The 21,665-nt window shown below is 42.6% G+C and overlaps 1 protein-coding gene across 3 annotated transcripts in view; it reads right to left on the bottom strand.

Moving 5' to 3' along the window:
* Positions 1 to 17,550, bottom strand: part of BTC (betacellulin) — a 46,405-nt gene extending 28,855 nt beyond the window's left edge. Inside the window, exons 1-2 of one of the 3 annotated variants that reach the window (XM_045056222.1) lie at positions 17,094 to 17,550; positions 778 to 831 (exon numbers count right to left, since the gene is read on the bottom strand). In XM_045056222.1, coding sequence (XP_044912157.1) covers positions 778 to 831; positions 17,094 to 17,157 — 118 coding nt within the window. In that variant the 5' untranslated portion in view covers positions 17,158 to 17,550. The remainder of the gene's footprint in view (positions 1 to 777; positions 832 to 17,093) is intronic. The other 2 variants (XM_019829362.3, XM_045056221.1) reach the window with 2 other exon arrangements.
* Between the last annotated feature and the right edge of the window lie 4,115 nt (positions 17,551 to 21,665).

Below are 21,665 nucleotides of genomic sequence, written 5' to 3'. Positions count from 1 at the left end.
CCACTTCTCTCTCTCTTTCTGCCCCTCATGGAATTCGCCCTCTCTCTCTCTCTTTCTCTCTCTCTCTTTCTGCCCCTCACTCACTTGCACCCTCTTTTCCTCTCGAAAGAAAGAGAGAGAGAGAGAGAGAGGAAGAAAGAAAGAAAGAAAGAAAGAAAGAAAGAAAGAAAGAAAGAAAGAAAGAGAAAGAAAGAAAGAAAGAAAGAAAGAAAGAAAGAAAGAAAGAATCCAACTGTAAGTCAGAGGAGAATTTATCGATCTACGAATGTAAGCAGAAACTGGAAGAATATTTCATAGTCAAATCCCTAAAATTCTATTTATATTAGAAAGGAGCAGTACAGATTAATGGGGAAAGAGTAAGTTTGGAGTCAAATGGCACTGCATTTGAATCCTGGATACACCTTCTCATCACTAGCTTTGTGATTATGATTAAGACACTGAACATTGAACTTCAGGGTCTCCATCTGTAAACTGTAAGTAACTTACATGGTAGAGATAGAGCTATGTGCTTAAAGAAAAATAAATTGGGGCGCCTGGGTGGCGCAGTCGGTTAAGCGTCCGACTTCAGCCAGGTCACGATCTCGCGGTCCGTGAGTTCGAGCCCCGCATCAGGCTCTGGGCTGATGGCTCAGAGCCTGGAGCCTGTTTCCGATTCTGTGTCTACCTCTCTCTCTGCCCCTCCCCCGTTCATGCTCTGTCTCTCTCTGTCCCAAAAATAAATAAACGTTGAAAAAAAAATTAAAAAAAAAAAAGAAAAATAAATTATGAATTATTAACCTTGGTAATGCCTGGCACAGGGTAGGTACTCCCCACGGTGGCAGCTATAAAGACCTGAAGTAAAAAAGAGAATTCTAATTACTCTGGTAAAACAGTAAATTATCATTCTCATAAGTGGATATTGGCATTTTTCTACACCTATGCTGTGATTTGATCCATGTATAACACATGGCTATGAAATAAAGTACAAAAGATACATACACATATATGTATGCATACCACACCACATTCCTACAGTGTAATTGTATGTATGTACTTAGCGAGGCAAAACTGTATGTTGGCCTTCCCCCCGCACTGTTCCTTTCCAGAATTTTTAATTGATGAATAGAAATATGGCATCTTCTACTTGTATGCTTCTTTGTATTCTCAGGACACTTCTGCTCCTGACTTAGCATACTGTGTATGTCTGATGGGATTACTGATTCAGTTGGTTGGTTAAGTGATTCAGTGATACAAAAACAAGAGATAAAGGCAGATCCTTGGGGTGGTACTGTCTAACAACCAAGTGGATTATAAATCATATCTCTAGTTAAAAAAAATAAAGTTCATACAGTCTTCAAAGTTTTAATCAACATTCAGAGTAAAAGCTATCAGGATCTGGGGGATTTTCTCATTGTATCTTCATTGTCAAGAAGAAAAACAGAATCCTGAGTATGCGTACTATACAGAGAGAATTTTCTAAGGTGAAAAAAGAAATAATGTTTAACATGCAGTCGAAAAAACTATTAGGGAATGGAATGATGTTTATCACCGTGGGCTTGTGGTTGACTGAGACAAAAACTGAAATAGGTGAAGTTGACACTAGTGTTCTCTTCCAGCATTTTTTGTTAACTACCTCTTTTTCCATTGTTGTTTTGCCCTCCTATAAACCAGAATCTCTGTCCTGGCCTGAAATTCCTCCAAATAGAGGATAGCTTTTAAATATAATTTCCTTTCCAAGTGTATTTGCTTTCAGTGCAGATATACAAGGAGAGAAATGGCTTAACTCAAATACTCTAAAATCAAGTGCTTCAACCTGAGTCTTCTAGAAAGCAAAGTCTGAGATACAAATGAAGGGATTATGACTTTATTTGGGAGGTACATGCTCTGGGGTCATGATAATGAAAAAAAAAAAAAAGGAAATGAAGCAAAGAAGAAGGCAAAGCAATGAATGCAATGTGTGTACTCATCACACTGATGCAGCTCCAAGTTGCATCACAAAAAGACACTGAAATTTGCTCAGACAACATGTTCACTCATACATAAGCTATACAAAGCATTTTTCAAGAATGCATCTTGAAGTAGATCATGGAAAAAAGGATGAAGGAGAAATTTATCTGCCTCAATCACTTTCATCACCCATTTCCTGGACAAAATTCCCTATAATGAGTGCTAACTCCTTCCATCTCTGGCCCCTGCTGAATGAGAGGCCAGAACTGATGTCCTGGGACATGGTGTTATCCAAGTCCAAAAACAGGGCAACCTAGGTGTGCCTGGGTGGCTCAGATAGGTAAGCATCTGACTTTTGTTTTCAGCTCAAGTCACGATCTCATGGTTCATGAGTTTGAGTCCCTCATCGGGTTCTACACTGACAATGTGGAGCCTGCTTGGGGTTCTCTATTTCCCTCTCTCTCTGCCTCTCTCTCTCTCTCTCTCTATCTCAAAAATAAATAAATAAACATTAAAAAAAAACACAAACGCTTACTTTAAAAGAAAAAAGAACGGCAGTCTGCTATGGGTAGGGAGTTGAGCAGAGACAAGGGAAATAGTCGAAGACTCTTAAGAGGGGTGTAACATCTGCGTCCCAGGACAGTGAGGGTTTGGGGCATCAGGACATCTCACAGAAAGACATGTTCTAAGATAAGGATCTATTTTTCCAAGATCTCTCAAATCACCTGGAAAACTGCATATGCTATAAAACTCAAGGACAGGCTTCTGGATTTTCAGAGCTAGGAAGAGAAGCAGCGATAGGACAGAAAAAAATAAGGGGTCCTCACAAATACTTTATGTTCATTCAAAATTAAGAAACTAAAATATAAACTCTATCCTTCTCCAATGTAAAATTTTACCCCAAATGGCAGAAACAGTATCTTGTTATTTAAGAAAGGCTAAGGAATGATGGATAACACTTTTTTGATAAGAGTACTCCACAATCTCATATTTTAAAGCCCAGAGAGGGAAATAATTTAACAACCTGTCACACATAAATAACTAATATATCTGAAAACTGTCAACACTACAATAATGCCTTTGCCAGTAAATCAACCTCTTTTTTTTCTCACCATGACCATTATTAAATCTGTGACAATGACTAAATTGAATGGGAGCCCCATAATAACCTAGAGCTAGTTTCTTAGAAATCATCAGTTGTCAAAACTTGACTTTTTGATTCCCATTCCTTTATGATAAGACCATTCCAGACAGTCAGACATTATAATACTTTAAATGAAAAGCTCTTGGCTCACTGAATTTCCATAGTAGTTCATAGAGAGGAGGCGAAAGGAACCAACCAAAAGAACAATTTGTTATCAGGGAGGATTATCCGATTGCAAAATGAGGAGAAAATGTGGAGTTGGCCTCTGGATTTAGTGATAACACAGCCTCTGACCCATGACGAAACAGTCACCAAACTTTAATAATGGCAAGGAAAAGAACATAGAATTTTAGAGTAGATGCTTACCCAACCTGAAAAAGCCCCAGAATTTAGGGTCTTAAAAAATGTGTTAGGGAAAGCCAATCCAACTTAACATTAATAAATTATTTTCTTTACCAATAAAACTATTTGCAGAGACTAAAAGTATAAAGAAAGAAAGAAACATTAGGCCATATAGTTTAAGTGTCAGGCATATAGAAAACAGATTCTATTGGAACCCCAAAAAGAGGCAATGTGTTAAGCTGGAGAAATCATAGGGAAAAGTTTCAGAGATTGGGAACTAAACTGAATCAAAGGCAATGACATAGAAATGAGTGTAGTGTGTTTGGGAGATAATGAGTAAAGTTGTCCAGCTGGAGGGAAGAATTCCACCAAGGGTATTAAGAACAAGGGCCTTCTTGATGTGCACAGTGTGACTGTGCAATAATTCAATTGATTTCCTTGTGTGACCTAGGAAAATAAGATGCATTAAGACATGGTCACACCACATATTTCCAGACGAAGCTTTGTAGTGTCTGTTCACCACATCCTGAAAGACAGATTCCCAACAGAAGGATCTGACCAGTCTAGAAAACCACTTAAGAAGTATTCAATAGTGGTGAATGCTGATGGATAGACACCAGTAAGAAAAAGGGACGGGTTTCCTTTGTTGGACTTCTGCAAAGGCAAATGGGAAGCATAGCTTATTCTTGGGTGTAGTTTCTTCTCGCATCTAAATCACACATTCAGGGGCGCCTGGGTGGCGCAGTCGGTTAAGCGGCCGACTTCAGCCAGGTCACGATCTCGCGGTCCGTGAGTTCGAGCCCCGCGTCGGGCTCTGGGCTGATGGCTCGGAGCCTGGAGCCTGTTTCCCATTCTGTGTCTCCCTCTCTCTCTGCCCCTCCCCCGTTCATGCTCTGTCTCTCTCTGTCCCAAAAATAAATAAAAAAAGTTGAAAAAAAAATTTTAAATCACACATTCAATCACTGTTTGTACCCTCCATTACAATTGTCAGGTATCTAAAAGTGATTACAGGATTTTCACATAGATGTTTCCTAACAAAGGATGGCAATGTTAAACATGTGTCTCCTGAAAGAATCACAGTTGAAACTTTTGTCAATATAATTTATCAGTTAAAATTATGCCAGAGGTTTTGGGTTTTCTTTCTTTCTTTTTTTTTTTTTTTTTTTTTTTGCATTCATAATCAGATCCCCACTGATAAATCACTGTGCTAATAAATGGTAAAATAGAAGATCAAAATAGCCTGGGCATAGGACTGGTTCTAAATCCCAAAATATCCTCTTATTACATCATGTGACGAGTACATGATACCCACATGACATCACTGATGATGTTAACCTTGATATCTCCATTCATGAGAAGACAGGTCGCTGAATACAGTTTAGGAAGGAAAAACTCAAGCTACTTTTCAAAATTCAACACCATTGGTTCACAAGGCTCCAAGTGTCCCGCCTCTTCTCTTCTCAGAGAGGTCCTCTGACAGTGTCTTGATTTAAAACCCTATCTTCCAAACTCCAAAGCATTCCCAAAGTGCAGTAACATGACGTATGTTCACAGAGACACAGGAACCCTTGCTGGTCATTTGACACACTTCCTACCTAACTCGGGAATCATTTTTACACAACTTCCATAAGTGTAAGCAGACCATAAACATGTCCAGGCATGGGAAGCCACCGCATCCCAAGCAGCTGATTCCACTTTTTCCAAAGCTCCACACGAGAGAAAATTAAGGTGAGAGATGTCTTCCTGGAATTTTAGTTCTTTAATCCAAGTTGTGCCCTCTGAACTGCACAGAGGAAACCTTTGTTGAGACAACTTTTCAGTGGGGTGAAATCGGCTCTCATAAGCCAAACTTTTGTCTTTTCTACCCACCGTTTCAACTTCTATCCTCTCAGTCATGTGTGTGTGTGTGGGTGGGGGGGGGTCTTCAGTTACCACCAGTGTCTTGTCTCGGACTTTGTAAGAGCACCAGTGATTTCCTCATAGCTCACCCACCGGTGGCATCTTCTTGATCCTCAGCCTCCTCCACCTCCACAGTATTTGATATGGTTGACCTTCCCAAATCTTCCATCTAAAATCCACCCCCATTCTTGGCTTCCTGACTTGTCCTTCCTTTTTCACTCAACTCTTCCAACCCTTTTCCTGTCTCCCACACCACAAAAATTGGTGCCACCAGCACTCTACTCTCAGTCTTTTTTTTCCCAAATGTTTTTATTGTGGTAAAACACACATAACATAAAATTCTTTATCTTAGCCATCTTTAAGTGTTCAGCCCAGTGCTACTACACATATTCATACCATTGTACAACCATAACCGCCATCCCTCTCTAGAACTTTTTTCATCTTGCAAAACTGAAATGCTTTACCTAGTAAATAATGCCTCCCCATTCTCGCCTCTTCCAGCCCCTGGCAACCACCATTCTACTTTCTATCGCCATGATTTTGCCTTGGTATTCTTTTTCGCAATGCCAGACAATATCACAAAATACCCATGGACTCAGTATTTAAATAAATAATGGCTGAGAATTTATCATGTGCTAGGCACTGTGGTAGATCCTGAAATTATAATCAGCTAAATAATTACTTTATGCTTTTAGCCGTATTTTCTGACCAGGTGACTGTCCAAACTAGGTAGCCATTAGAATTTCCTATAAAGCCTCTTTTTTTTTGTACTAGACTTTTTATTTCACAATAATGTTGGGTTTATAGACTAGTTGCAAATACAGAGCATTCCTGTACCCCTGTACTCCCCTCACCCACTTTTCTTTCTTCTAATGTCATCATTCGAGGTGGTATATTTATCAAAATGAAGAACCAACATTGGTATATTACTGTTAACTAAACTCAAGACTTCGTTCTAATGCCACCAATTTTCCATTAATGTGCTTTCTCTCTGTCAAGCTTCCTAGTCTCCTGTGGTCTGTGACAGGTTCTATTCTTTCTGTGCTTTGTTTTGCTAGTTTTATGATTTCATTGACAAAGTTGATGTGTACTGGTCAGGTATTTTGTAGAATTCCCTTCAATGTTGGGTTTGACTGGTATTTTTGTAATGATTGGATTGGGATTATGGATTTTAGGAACAACACTAAAGAGAAGTGTTCCCCTCATCACATTATACGAAAGATACATGATATCTATATGACATCATTAACCCTGTTATGTTAATCCTGGCCACTTAGTTAAAGTAGCATTTGCCAGATTTTTACACTATAAAGATACCATTTTCTTTCTCCTGTTCATACTCTATTCTTTGGGAACAAGTCACTAAAACTAGCCTACACTCAAAAGGAGCAAGGAATTAATCTCTACTCCCTACTTGGGGGAAAATCTACATATATTATTTGCAATTATTCCGTAAGAAATACTTGGGGTTTTTTTTCTCCTGGAAAGTCTTTAAAAATTTAGTTTCATAGGGACATCTCTACCAGACTTTAATAGGTCTAGGAAGAGGACTGATAATTTGTACCTTTTACATTTTTTGGGAGAACAATCAGATTTGGGATCCACTGCTCTAACTTGAAGTCAATTTCCACATTTCCAAATGCTCATAAGTAAGACATTTGAATGTCTCAAAAGCATTTCACATCCCCACCAAAAAAACAAAAAACAAACAAACAAAACCCCCAAAAAACAAAAAGCAGCTTTATTTCACATCTGGCATCATAAATTCTTTTTCTCTTTCAGGTTAACAGTCTTGGAGACAACTTTAATTCATTCCTCTTTCCCCTTTCTTACCTACACATGACTTGTCATTATGTCTCATAAATTCTTACTTAAAAGTATTTATTGAATTTATTCTTTTCTCTCCGATGCCTGGCCCAGACTTTCTAGGCTACTTCCTAGCCTAGAACAGTAGCTTCTGCTTTGCCTCTTGTTAACCTCTCCTCATCTGATCCATTCTGCAAATGAAAAGCAATCTTAAAACCACTGCATTCCTTGTATTAATCCCCTATTGAACATACTACAATAACTACCCATTATCCATTATTATTACGCTCCCAAGAAGGAGGCCTTCTGACATGAGTTAGGCATTAAATGACATCTTTAATGTTAGAGAATGAAGCTGTCATAGAAAACGGGGGTGGGGGAGCCAGTGAGAAGAATAAATAAACTCAAGACTTCGTTCTAACTCCACCAATTTTCCATTAATGTGCTTTCTCTCTGTCAAGAGCTAGGCACATTAAGCTCATTCACTTCTGTTTTTCTCTAAACGTTCTATGGTCAGGAGTTAACGCTCTTGAATCGGTCCTCTTGGATTAGCCTCTTTCACCAAATGCATTCGCTACTCTAAGATGGGCCTGGGGCTACCTCATGATTATAAGCCACCCTCAGCCATGGAAAGCCTAGCAGTACATGGTTAGGAATGAGAAACAAACCACTCAGGTCAGCCTCTAATCTGGACTTAAACAGGGACGAGGTCAGCTGTTCACCAAGCTACAGGGCATGCTACTGCATGGCATCTGGCATCCAATGGCATCTGGATGTTTCCATAGTATTCAAACAAGTTCCCCAGGTAGGAGACCATGTAACATTTTAAAGTTAAAGTCTTAACATATAACTAAATGCATGTATTTATCTAAATTACAAAGTCTTCTGGCTCTAATTCTTAGAAAATCCTGCAAAAATGGCACTGCATCAAGAATTCAGGATCCTAACTAATATTCTCATCCTGGAAACCAGGTCCTTATCCAGTCAACATTTCCCTCAATACCAAACAAAATTACCTCTTTGTTCTAGACATTTGGGTCTGCTCACTCTCTGCTGCACCCACAAAGAAAAGGTAATTATTAATTTGTCCACTTTCTAATTTTTCTCCCATTGTTTCCTCCACCACCATCATGGAAAAAACTAACGCAGGTCCCTATTTCCTTCATGATTTTTTTTCCCCAATCCCTCCAGCCCATAACAGATTCTCCTTCTCTGAGGTCATATTTAGGTTTTACTATGTAATTTGAACATTATTAGGTATTTATTTCTGATGAACATTTTTCCCATTATAATGCAAACTCTTTGTGGAGAGACAATGAGATACTTAGACCATTCTCCTTAAGGCTAAACACAGTATTAGACACATTTTATAATGCTATTAGACACACGCCAGCAAAAAATTTTAGATTATGTCTTCTTTATCATTACATGGTTTAGAAATAAAGAGTACTTTCCAACAGCCCCCCCCCCCCCAACACTATGCCATGGGCAAGAGACCCTTGCTTTTAGATAAGTTCATGTTTTGCTGGTGGTGACAGTCAATACCAAAATTTCATGAGCAAATCTCATTCTATCAGGTCAGCTTACTCAGTAAAACCAGGCAGAGCTTCCATCCAAGTGAAGAATTACCTAAGTCATTGTTCTCAAATTCAGAGACAGTGAAGATGAAATATAAAGAGTTATTGGAAGACATAAAGGGTTGTTTTTGAATATAGAAGCTAGTGTGTGTGTGTGTGTCTGTGTGTGTGTACACAAAGTTTACATCACGATCTTTGTGATTCACTATGAGAAGCTACTGGTCTAGGAGGACTCCTTGATGGGCACTCAGATTCATTTACTGAACAAATGTTTATTGAGCACTTACTATGTACAGTCATTGTTCTAGGCTCTAGGAATACAGATATGAACAAATCACACAAAAATCTCTGCCATGATGGAACTTACATTCCAATGGAACTGTTTAAAGCACTATTGAAAGCATGGTTTTGATGGAGCAGATTCCTGTTTTTTTTTTTCCCCTTTGCTTCCAGTGGTGAATATTACAGCAATTTCCTCTGATCAAAGCACAAACACTAATACTTCAATTGGCTTACAAAACACAATGATTCCATTTCTCCTCTTCAGTCAATACCTGTGAAATAACCTATCTACATTTTCACAAAGTTGGGAGAATATTAGTAACATACTGAACATTTAGTAGCCAATTGTTCTGCTAAAATCTTTCCTTGAATTATCTCATTTTATCCTCAAAACAATCCTGTATCCCTAGATGGCAGACATCATTAGCACTATCATTCTATAGATGAGATGATGCAGCACAAGGAGATTAAATAACGTCCTCAATGTTACAAGACAATATTGTAGAACAACAATATTTATGCATGGCTGTTTACCCTTTATAACCTGAAAAAAATTATTTTGTCACAAGAGCACTCCCTGAAATAATTTCTAGTTATTTTTCCATTTTTCTGATTTGCTAGAAACAAATTTTGACACTGTGCTATCATCCATCTTGCCAAGATGAGTTTTATTTCTTTTTAATTAAGGCAATTAGTTGTATAATTCAAATAAGTGACATAACCCCATTTTGATGAGAGTACCTAAAATATTAAGAAGATCTCCTAAATATTTCATGTTTCTTTGCTGGTGCAGGATGACTTTGGGGTCTGGTTCAACCTTAAGATGTTGGGATTCAGTGTCAATGCCAGGCGAGCGCTGTAACGCTTTTCATGGCATAAAACTGGGATCAAATTTGGCAGATGAAGAAGAATCTATAGAGACATTTTTAGAAAGCAGACATGCATTTGGCTTTTGCAGGATTATTTTTTTACATTTGTTCCTTTCTAACAAAGCAGTCAAATAGAACTCTTGAGAATTTTTGTCTAGTTCCTATTTCATAACTAGTGGGAGAAGGAATTTTCTCAGTAAAGAGAAGAGACGGTTACCCCATCAACTGGTAGACCTGGATTACATGAAAGAAGTACCCCAAATCAAAATACCCACAATTTTAAAAATACACAGGTTATAATTAATCATTTCTTCTGTGATTTCCTATTATCTATTATAATAGCCCGTGTTCATCCAGAATTTACATGTTCTGGGCACATTTTAAGTGCTTTATGCACTAGCTAATTGAACCATACAATAGCCTTGGTTCTATCGCTATTGGCCTTTATTGATGAAGAAACTGAGGCCCGGGGTTTAAAAGATTTTCCCAAGGTTAAGGAGTTGGTAAGTCACCGCACCAGGGGGTCATGTCCAGACATCGCCCATCCCAGAGTCTACACTCTTGACCACAACACCATACCGCCTCAGGATATGTTCTTTTTAGCCATTCTTAGCCATAGGCCTGCGATTCAATTAGGAACATTATTCCCACCAACTGTTCACCATCAGCTAGGATGGCCTGGGCCTAAAATATAAGCAGGCAGGTTTCCTGGCTGGGATAAAGAGCCAGGAATCCACGAAGCTGAGGTGTATCCAGAGCTGAGGATGCCACGAATACATAGGCAGGCGGCAAGGGAAAGCAAAGATGGTAGAAAACGGCTAGGATGAAGTTCAATGCTTCCTCTGCAATGCAATGACATATCATTGTCCCATCTCCCCTCTGTTTACCTCCTTCAGCAACAAGTATTTACCGACTACAATCCAGGCACCATTACTTGATCTTCCATAGGTCACGCTCATAGAGCCAGAATCTTAGACCAGTTACTTAATGCCTTTGTGCTTCATATCCTCCTGTATAAATGGGAACGGGAACGATGTGTAGCTTGTATGTTAGATGGATAGCGTCATCCGGATACAATGGGTTCTAGACTAGTGCCGGGCGTGCATACCACATAACTGCCCTCTGGTTGTTTTTGGTGTAAAGATCAAATGAGACGAGGACACGAAAATGCTTCTTCAATTGTAAATGTCCCCAAATTGTTACGTGGAGATTCCATCGCCAAAGGTCAAGCAGGTATCAGCTTGTGTCATCAGCAACGTGTTGGGTCGGGCACTCTAGGAGACGGGACCAGTCAAGTGTCAGAAACACAGAATGGCATTTCAGTGGGAAGGTGGTCATGAAACAGTCAAAGGTGAATCCTCCTAAAGGGGCCTCATTCAGCTCTGATGACAGTTTCCTGGCCTTCCCACTAGGCTTCCAGGAGTAGGAGGCAGAGGCAGGCTGTCCTCTCCCGCTCTGGAAAGGCCTGGACTATGTGACTCACCTCAAGACAGGGGAACGTGGGCCTGTCATTCCCGACAAATGATGGCCGTGAGATATTTACATACAATGTTAGATCACGTAAGGATTCCTCCACACTAACAACTCAGACTGCAGTCGGCCTGCACAGCAAATCTATCTCAACTTCCACAGTTTTTATTCCATTTAATACCAAGCAGAAGCCATGAATATAGCAACTCGGTTACGCCCAGTCGATGCAACGTATGTGTGTTAGGAAAAGTCATCATCAGACGAGAGCGCAAATTACCTCACACCTCACAGGATTCAAAGGGCATTTTTAAGTGACCCATTGGACAACACCCTAAATCCAATGCCCTTCCTGCTTCCCCCTTTAAACGCTTTATTTATTTATTTATTTATTTATTTATCTATCTATTTGAGAGCAAGAGAGAGAAGGGGATAGCAACAAAGGCAGAAAGAGGGAGAGAATCTTAAGCAACCTCCATGCTCAGCACGGAGCCGGACACAGAGCTCAATCCCGCAACCCTAGGGTCATGACTCGAGCAGAAATAGTCTGATGCTTAACCAACTAAGCCACCAAGGCACCCCTAAACATTATTTTAATTTTTTTTAAATTTTTTTAACATTTATTTATTTTTGAGAGACACAGAGAGAGCAGGAGCAGGAGAGGGACAGAGAGAGAGAGAGAGAGAGGGAGACACAGAATCTGAAGCGGGATCCAGGCTCTGAGCCATCAGCACAGAGCCCAATGTGGGGCTTGAACTCACAAACCATGAGATCATGACCTGAGCCAAAGTCGGACGCTTAACCAACTGAGCCACCCAGACTCCCCTAATGTTCATTTATTTTTGAGAGAGAGAGAGAGAGAGGCAGACAGAGGAGCCGAGGCAGGCTCCGTGCAGGCTCCATACCGTCAGCACAGAGCCTGACGTGGGGCTCGAACTCACAAACCATGAGATCATGACCTGAGCCAAAGTCAGACTCTCGACCTACTGAGCCCCTCCAGGTGCCCCTAAACACTTGTTTTAAAAACTCCTATTTTGACTGATGAGATCTGCCCTCGAAGCAAACATGTGAGAGACCTATAGCATTTCTGAGCCACCCGTACAGCACATAAGAAACAGAAGTAAACTTCCTACTGGCAGAACACAAGTCCTTTTGTGAAAGCATCTCTAGCGCTGCTGGAAGCAAGTCCCAAGTAAAAAGAGACGAAGAGACAAGTCTTTCTGCATCTCTGGATTGTGCACGTGTTTTGCCAACAAGAAATGGAACAGCTTTCTTTACCGAATCTGCCGTTTTTTCAGTGACTGGGCATTGTCACCAACAGACACTTGCATTCACCCACCCAAGTAGCTAATATGTTTTGAGCTCCTACTATGTGCCAGGCGCTCTTTATGCACCCTCCCCCCAAAGTAAATAAGGCTACATGAATGAATAAATCCATGACTTTGGAAAGGGGGATATGTTGTATTAATAATATACTACCAACTCAGGCACATTTCAATAAAAAGCCTGAACACAAACATTTGTTATACTTTTCATCACTATTTTGGACTCAGTGCCTCTACTCTACAGGTCAGCCAGATAATATGCTACATATTCTCAAAAAATGTAAAGAATGAGCAAAAGTACTTCGTGGCTATTTGAGTGGACTTTGCTGACAATCAAAGTAGGTTATTGCCTAACTGATCTGAATTAAGAGGAAATCCCCCCTCTCTCTCCAACCATCTAAAAAACCCTCTGACTGCTTCAAATTTTAGCAATTAGAGAGTCATTTGAGCTACCAAGATTCCTTCTTTAAGATACTAATATGCCTGGGAAAGCTAGCTGTTAGTAGCATTACAAAGCATACCCATTTTAATCAGATTGCTTTCCTCTTACATATTACTTCGGAGCCCTCTTGACCTTGATACACTGGTCTATGGATTCTTTGTGGATCCAGGAGTCTGTCATAACAATTTTGGAAGCGTATCAGGACCATGGCTTAGACCCAACTGCATACAGCCTAGATTCTGGCTTGTCTGGACCCTCCTGGGAAGACGCTAAGTCGTAATGGAGACATTTACAAGCCAAGTTGGTGGTTCCGAGAGCTGATTCAAGGTACAAGCTTGGTGCCCGTGCCTCTGACTGTCCGCCTGACTGTCCTCTTCGTGACACTCATGTCTATGTCCTGGCACGAGCGGACTACAGTAAAAGGGCGAGAAAAAATAAGATGAGGTTCTCACGCTGCGTTCTCAGAGGACTTGAGGAACACGGGGGTGCTGGGACGAGTGGTGTCAGCAGAGACTCTGGGACAGATGTAGGTCCTCTCTGTCCTCAGGGCCTTTGACTTCAGCACAGACACTGGCAGGCCAAAGCAGCAGCAGGGGCACCTCCTGTGGGCATGACAAAGCAGGCCTGCCGTGGTGGGATCTTCCAGAATTATTTGGGAATTTCCACACAACAACTGAGAATGGGGCAATAGCAAAAATCAATTAGCAACAGCTGCTTATGTGCAAAACCTGGGATTCTGAAGAGGAAAAAAAAAAAAACACTCCTCCCGTTCTTCTAAACCGGAAGTACGACTTAAGAGGAAAAGCCCAAAATCTTACAGCACTGGGCTTCAGTTACTGCATCTGTTTAATGGGAATTTTGCTTGCTGTCACCTACCTGCTCTATAACTTGGAAGGTAGGTAAATGGCATGAATGCCCGTATTCTCAAGCAGAACTGAAACCAACTTACAAACACTAATGTGTTTGATTCTAATGAGGAGGGGAACATATTTTTAATTTTAAAACTCACTCAGTTTTTAAAAGGTAACATTTTTTTTTAATTTTTTTTTCAACGTTTATTTATTTTTGGGACAGAGAGAGACAGAGCATGAACGGGGGAGGGGCAGAGAGAGAGGGAGACACAGAATCGGAAACAGGCTCCAGGCTCTGAGCCATCAGCCCAGAGCCCGACGCGGGGCTCGAACTCCTGGACCGCGAGATCGTGACCTGGCTGAAGTCGGACGCTTAACCTACTGCGCCACCCAGGCGCCCCAAAGGTAACATTTTTTTTTACCTTTTTCACTGGTTATGATTTCAGTTTTCTGTTATTTTTTTTAAGTTTGTTTATTTATTTATTTATTTATTTATTTATTTATTTAGAGGGGAGGGGATGAGAGAGAGAGAGGGGTAGGGAGAGTCCCAAGCAGGCTCCATGCTGAGAGTGAGGAGCCAGAGCCACACTCGGGGCTCGATCCCACAGAACCAGGAGATGGTGACCTGAGCCGAAATCAAGAGTGGGACTGATTAACCGACTGAGTCACCCAGGCGCCCCTCAGTTTTAGTTTTACACGGAAATTGGATGAGAGGAAGGAATTCAAAAACACAATTTAAAAAGGAATAGTTTGATTGCTTTGAGATAAAAAAAAAAAGAAAATACTTTAAGCACAGTTGTTGCCTCTTTCCCAAAGAAATTTCTTTCTCAAAGAAATATGCATCCATGATTCTCTCTGTTATTACAAAGTTTGCATGAAACAAAGATCCCTTTACAAAGTGACTGGAAGTTAAACAGTGTTGTACAAAGAATTCTCTTAAACTTCCCAGTGGAAATGTTAGTTAAAGATGAGTACAATATCATGTTGCTAAGGACCGTAGGCTCATCTAAAGCACCCCCTTCATTTTACAAATGAAAAAAACAGTGTCCAGAAAGCTGTCATTTATAGACATCTCAGAGTCACAGGATGGCCCAGCTGGAACCAGGTCTCATGTCTGCTCCAGGCCAGTTCTCAAGGCACTTTCCACGGTCACACACACACACACACACACACACACACACACACGTTAGTGCAGCACACAGTGCATTGCTCACATTTTGTTCAAAAAGTAAATAACACGGACATAGGATTTAAGTTAGGGACGGGACTGAAAAGTTAAGCTAAGCGTGTGCGAGAGAACTAGAATCGCTTTACGGGAACGCTGACGCCAACCACTTATATCCTTCGGAATTTTGCAAGCAGTGGAGCTTAGGGGATCTGGAGCCTAGATTCAGTTCCCTAAACTGAACATTCAACAGGGCAGATGTACAACCGGGTTATCCTGAGGGTACAACAGCACCGGAGTAGACTTTTGTTGTTGCTGTTGTTTCCATTCCTGCCTTGCGACATGTTTTGAGGAAAAAATAAAGCACGATGTGATAGTACAGGGGGAAGAATGTCTATCAACCCCTCCTGCCATAACCTTTCTGCTGGCACAGTGCGCTCACCTAGGCCTTGCTTCGCTCACCCCTGGATTTTGCCTGTCAGACAATCAGGTCCTCCGGCCCACACCTCCCCCATCTCGACCCACACCGCACCTTCTATCACTGGCCTCTCTTCCCTATTTTCAAATGTTACCCAAGCATCGAAGCACCCACTCATGTCCTTTACCACAGCTTTTTCCCCTACTCCGTCCCTCACTGGTGAGCCAGCCCTTCCCTGGTGTTATGGATTTTTCTCTTACTGTTTCCTACCGGTGGGTCTGGCATTCCCAAATTCAGCATAACATCTTGAAGGCAAGACTCATGTCTTAGGAATCTCTTGAGCCCTCTTCCCACCCCTATCTCCATATACTCTAACATCTGGCTGATGGTAACAGATTCTCAGTCAATACTCTGTTGGACAGTCCAGACAAGGTGGAGGAAGAAAACACCTGCTTCATCTGAGTGATGCCGTCCAAAGCATCAGCACCCTTTTCTGAGCCTAACTCCCTCCCCCCATTGCTCTTCTTCAGACTCCACATGATGCCCCCATCACATGGTTACCGACTTCTTCCTCCGCTGGGTTTCTTAAATCAGTCAGTCCCTTCTCTCTAATCACGGCCCTAAGTCGGATGCACTTCCAACCAAGGTCGTGACACCTAGCCACCTCTCTTACTCCAAGGACCACAGCCAAATCAAAGTGTCCATATAGATTCCACCTCTTTCCCCTCCACGTGAGAAATGGACCCCTCCAGTCCTTCCCAGGCGTGAAGGCAGGAGTGATAATCATGTAGACACTTCAGTTATAGAGACGTCCCCCATCCCCACCACCCTTCCTCACCAGCAAAGCACCCAGTGCTCCTGAACCTAACAGCCCAAGTGTAATTTTTCTCAAGGAAGAAAAGTTTTCCCTCCCCACTTTCTTCTGAAAATAGGAAATAATATATTCCAAGCAAAACACCTCTGCCTTTCTTGGATAGTGTCCTCGGCAGAATATGCCATTTCCCTATCAGCAGCAGGAGACTGAGGTCTCAGAAGTTGTCTCCTTTTCTCCTCCAGCCCCTCCCAACTGCCCTGACAAGATCTGGGTGTCAGAATCTATGCCCGGGCTCTCCAGGAGCCATCCCCCTAAGTCTCTAACTCTCGCACACGCCCAGGGCGCGCACACACCTGCCAAACTGCTCACCACCTTGCTCGGTCCTCTGCTTCCCTCCAAAGGTCCTTCTCCGGCCGGTCTTTCCTGCTCCTTCTTTGCTGGACTGGCCTCCCACGCGCCTCACTCGAGGGAGGTCAAGGCACCCCCACTGCCCCGACGGCACTTGAGCTCACGTCTGCAGCCCCAGCAGCCGGGCCCACGGGATCCTTCCACCCTCCGGAAACCCCGACAGGTGCAGCCTTAGGTGCCAAGTGCCCAAGCCTTAACCCAGCACTAGCCGGAGGGTCCCGGTGCTCCAACAGGCCCCTGAGCTGCAGCCCCCAGTGCGCCCTGGGGTCCAGATGCCCGCGCGGATCAGGGTTCGCCCTCTCGGCCACTCCACCCCAGACTTTCCTCCTGGGGTTCCAGTGCCCGGCGCGCCACTTACCCAGGGCGAGGGCCAGGAGCAGTGGCAGGGAGCTGGCGCCGCCGGCCGGGGCGGCCCGGTCCATCAACCCCACGCTGCGGGGCCGGGCAGCCCCTGGCCGAGTCCCCCGCCTCCTCCTGCGCCCCTTCCCGGGCCGCGGGCGCCCGAGGGCGGGCCTGGAAACTACTCTCGGGCCAGCAGGAAACGAAACTACTCCCCAGGCTGGCACCCCGGCCACAGGGCGGGCAAACACCCGGGGCGGGCGGGCGGCCGGCTCCGGGAGTGGGGCTGGGAGGAGGGAGCCTCCTATTTATCCTCGCTCTTTCTGCACACACCCCGCCAGCGAGGCGCGGGACTCGGTCGCGGTAGCCTCCACTTTGTTCCCACCCAAATTACCCCACACCCACGCTCGAGGACACATGCGGGCTGCCCTGGGACCAGCTCACCCACTCCCCCTGCTGGGTCGCACCTGGCTCTCGGGTTCCCTCCCCCCTGGGGCGTAAGCCAGGTAGGTGGGGAGCAGAGAAGAATGCTCCCGGAGGGGTGGCCCACTTGCTGGGCCGGCAGGCAGCACTGAGGGACGCGGGCTCTAGACTTCTGGAACGCCCTGGAGCCCCACGCGCGACCTGAATGCTAGCCTCCCTTATTTCAACCAATTGCTGGGGTCTCCGGAGGGACCAGAGCCAACATTCGCTGTGGTTAACCGCAGGCCTTTGGCAATCTGCAAGCCTTTCTCTCACATGGACCGTGTGTTGCGTGTCTGGAAGTTTGGCTCACCGAGAGCTACTTTGGAAATTTCGTTCTGTTTTCTTCTGTGCCCAGCGACTCCTTTATTCATTGTATTTTCATTCACTGTATTGGATCTATTTAAAAAACGCTTTTTGCCTGGGCTCCTCCCGCACTCGCTCCTTCATCCCACCCTCTCTTTCTGGAGACGTGGAATCCGATGGTTCCGCACCAATCATTTTCTGGAACAGAAAGGCATCCTTACCGCCACATCCAGTGTTACCTTATGTGATTAAATATATTTGCCTGCAAAATAACTAAAGGGCACAGCTGTTTTCATGCTGATCTGTATTCGTCTTGCAAGATCGCTATGTAATCACGCCCCCTCAGTACAGAAGTCCCAGTTCTATAGTATCCAAAGTCCAATAAACATTCATTAGCCTATGAAATGCAGTTCCGAGGGCCGTCCCCCCGCATTGTTTAAATTAAACAAATTATAATGCACGTGTCTTCCACAAGTGGCATTTCATTTCAAAACCAATTCCCATGATTTCAGTGCCCCGGGCAACTGATATATCCGGAGGAATAAACATCAGCTGTTCATTTTCAGAATCCCATTCTAGCCCCCACATGACAGCTCATAAAGCATTGATAGCACAGGCATGGGGGTTAAAGAAATCCAAGGTTGTGAGACAGAAAGTTACCCCATCTCGAATAAAAAGGGTAGGTGCACAGGAGGCTAGGGATTTGGCCTCATCTCCCTCCCTCTCTTCTCTTTTCTGAGAGTCTCTCCTTCCTCCAGGGCCCTATGTTGAAGCATCTTTCACTGTCGAGGAGCTGTCCTGCTATCCCCAACAGAACATAACTATTTTATTTTCCTTTTCCATAGACACTCATAAAAAATAAAGCACACCAAAACAATAAAAAAGGCTAAATGCCTGTCGAGTATTGTCAAGTGCCTGGCCTTGGTGTAAGTATTCATCATTCATACCATTCAAATGGTAAATTAACTTTTTCAGGCCTCTAGAGTATGAAAGAGTGTAATTTAATACACGGATCAATTAATAGCCTTCCCTAAGGGTTTTATGTAATGCTGGAAATAAAATAAGCACTCTGGAGAATATGCCTTCCAAATTTCCTGGCACTGGAGGTCCAATCTCTTCAAGGTCAAGCCACTTTCCTTTTCCTTCCTTCCTTCCTTCCTTCCTTCCTTCCTTCCTTCACCTCCTTCTTACCTCTCTTCCTCCTCCTTCCCTTCCTTCCCCCCCACTCTCTCTCAATTCATTCACTCAGTGGAGGAAGGTCAATCTGTGATCCAGCCATAAACTTTGGTTTTTGTTTTGTTTTGTTTTTAATTTTTTCCAATATATGAAATTTATTGTCACATTGGTTTCCATACAACACCCAGTGCTCATCCCAACAGGTGCCCTCCTCAGTGCCCATCCCCCACCCTCCCCTCCCTCCCACCCCCCATCAACCCTCAGTTTGTTCTCAGTTTTTAAGAGTCCCTTATGCTTTCAGCCATAAACCTTGGAAGAGTAGAAGGTAAGAACTGACCTTTCTGTGGCCTCACTCGGGTAGCTGAGGTGTGTCTGAACGTTTCAGATTGTAAACTGAGCTTAAGATTGTAAACTAAGGATGGAAGGAAAGTCCCACCAGAGTCACAAGGTGGGATTTGTATCCCCACTGTCCCCGGCCACGTGACTGCTTAGTGGTGTCTTTCCTATGCCAGCTTTAAGCTGGTAAAACCAGCCCTCCCAAATCTGGTATGAGGCTTGAGTGGATTCCTTTGGAGGGCCTTCATGCTAGAATCTTCTCCTACACAGATCAGCCTCCAGCCGGGACACTCCTCCCACCTCTGGATAGGACAATGTAAGCTTGTGATTGTTTGTGGGCACAACATACAAGCCACAGGTGGTGGTAGAAAAGAAAATGTGGGAATGTATTCTTTCTAGGTCAGCCTGTATTCTCCCCATTATGGCTTTAAGGCATTCAGTAGTATAGGATGACTTCCTAACGGCTACTAACCTTATTTAGTCCAGTAAGAGTGGGCGACTGAAAAGAAATATGAACGGTGAAAAACGTTTTAAAAAATAATATTCTGTTGTAATGATAAACATTTTGCATTGTAGTTCGTTGAAAATCAGTAGTATGATCTATGTAGAGAGCTTTTAAATATTCCGTTTGAAGTCACTGACCTAGTCTCTAAGGAAAACCAGTGAAAAATCACTGCCCAAAAGTTGCGTTCAAGTGATTTTGTTTTACAGTCTAGTTTTTCTGGAAGGAGAGGATTGTTATTTTTATTTTTTTCTTATCTATTGTATTGTACCTTCCTGTTCAGTCTTTCAAGGATCTTTTTTTTAAGTTTTTTTTTTTAATTTTAGTACCAGTTAGGTATTAATTAATACCTAATACCAGTTAGGTCATTAATACCGGTATAGGTATTAATATACGGTGTCATATCAGTTGCAGGTGCACAATACAGTGATTCAACACTTCTACTCATTACTCAGTGCTCATTATGACAAGGGCACGCTCTAACCCCTATTACCTATTTCATCCATCCCCCCCTTTCCTAGGGATGCTGTTTTTTTTAAATGTATATGCCTCAATCTGTTTGACTTGCCATATTTTCAAAATGGCAGCTTAATACAAACTTAATAAAATCTAAGATACAATCTTCTCTGTGATATTATATCTATTAGTTTCAGCCCATCATTATGATCTTTGTCTTTACCCATTGATACATACACCAAAAAGATAAATGCTGATTTTTTTTTTTTTTTAACCTGGGCTTTTGTGCTGGCCCTAGTGTAGACAAAGTAAGCAGGTGCCTAAGTGGTGTCATTTTAAAGCTATGATATGGCAAGGCCCTAGACATCCCAACCTAGTAAAACCTTCCACGGTGGCTTCATCCACTCCTACGCGGTCCCAGACACTCTGGCTGGGACAACAGAGGTGGGCTATTATGTACAATTGGTTTTTGAGTATGTTAGGTCTGTGCAAATTGGAGCTGGAAGCCTGGGTCACAGATCACTCACCTTTCTGAGCCCAGTGTCCTCATCTGTAAAATGTGATGGTAACAATTTGCAATCCTTATGATTCACAATGATGTATATCTCTAAGGCAAGAATCTTGCATACTAGAAGTTATTCAGGGCATTAGGGGTGTCATATTATTATCAAAATCTGTTTGTAGGTCCGTAGAAAGTAGGAACTGGCTTCTTTCACTAGCCCTCTCTTGCTAACAGTTGTGCTGGAGGGAAGGAAACAGTACCCAGCAAAACCCTGACGGGAAAGTAATGCTGAGCCTAAAATTCCAGGGATTTGGGCACTAATTCTCCCTCTTCATCCTCCCTCAGACCTTTGTGACCTTCTTCTCCCTCCTTTTCATTCCTCCTCTTTAGAGACCAAGATGACATAGAGCCCAAGGTATAATAATTTATTAAACAGTAAATTGAAAGTACTATGTTTTGAAGGTCCAAATAAATGAGCTATCTAGTTTTCCAACCAAAGAAATAAATTTTTAATCTTTTAAGTCAAAGAAATTAATGTTCAATGAGTTTTTCACAAGTAAGTAGAAGATAAATCCCCCCAGGCTTTAGAAGCTCATTCCCTTTCCTTCCTCCAACTTTTTGGGAAAGAAAAAAAGAGAGAGTAAGAAGTAGGAAGCAGCAAAACAGGAAAGGAGGGGAGACTTAAGCTTGAAATAATTCTTTAACATGATCAATATAGTTTAGTGGCTCTTATGATTCCCACAGACAATTCAGTTATGTCCTAACCTCAAAATCCCTTGAGTTTGTTTTTCAGAGGAAACCATGCGTGCTCTTTTAATGATAGCTTTAAATTGTTTTCACATTTCTCATAG

Source organism: Felis catus, chromosome B1, assembly GCF_018350175.1.
Source record: "Felis catus isolate Fca126 chromosome B1, F.catus_Fca126_mat1.0, whole genome shotgun sequence".
NCBI classification, from domain to species: domain Eukaryota; kingdom Metazoa; phylum Chordata; class Mammalia; order Carnivora; family Felidae; genus Felis; species Felis catus.
Note: the sequence above shows the minus strand (reverse complement) of the source record. Positions and strands in the feature narration are given on the sequence as shown.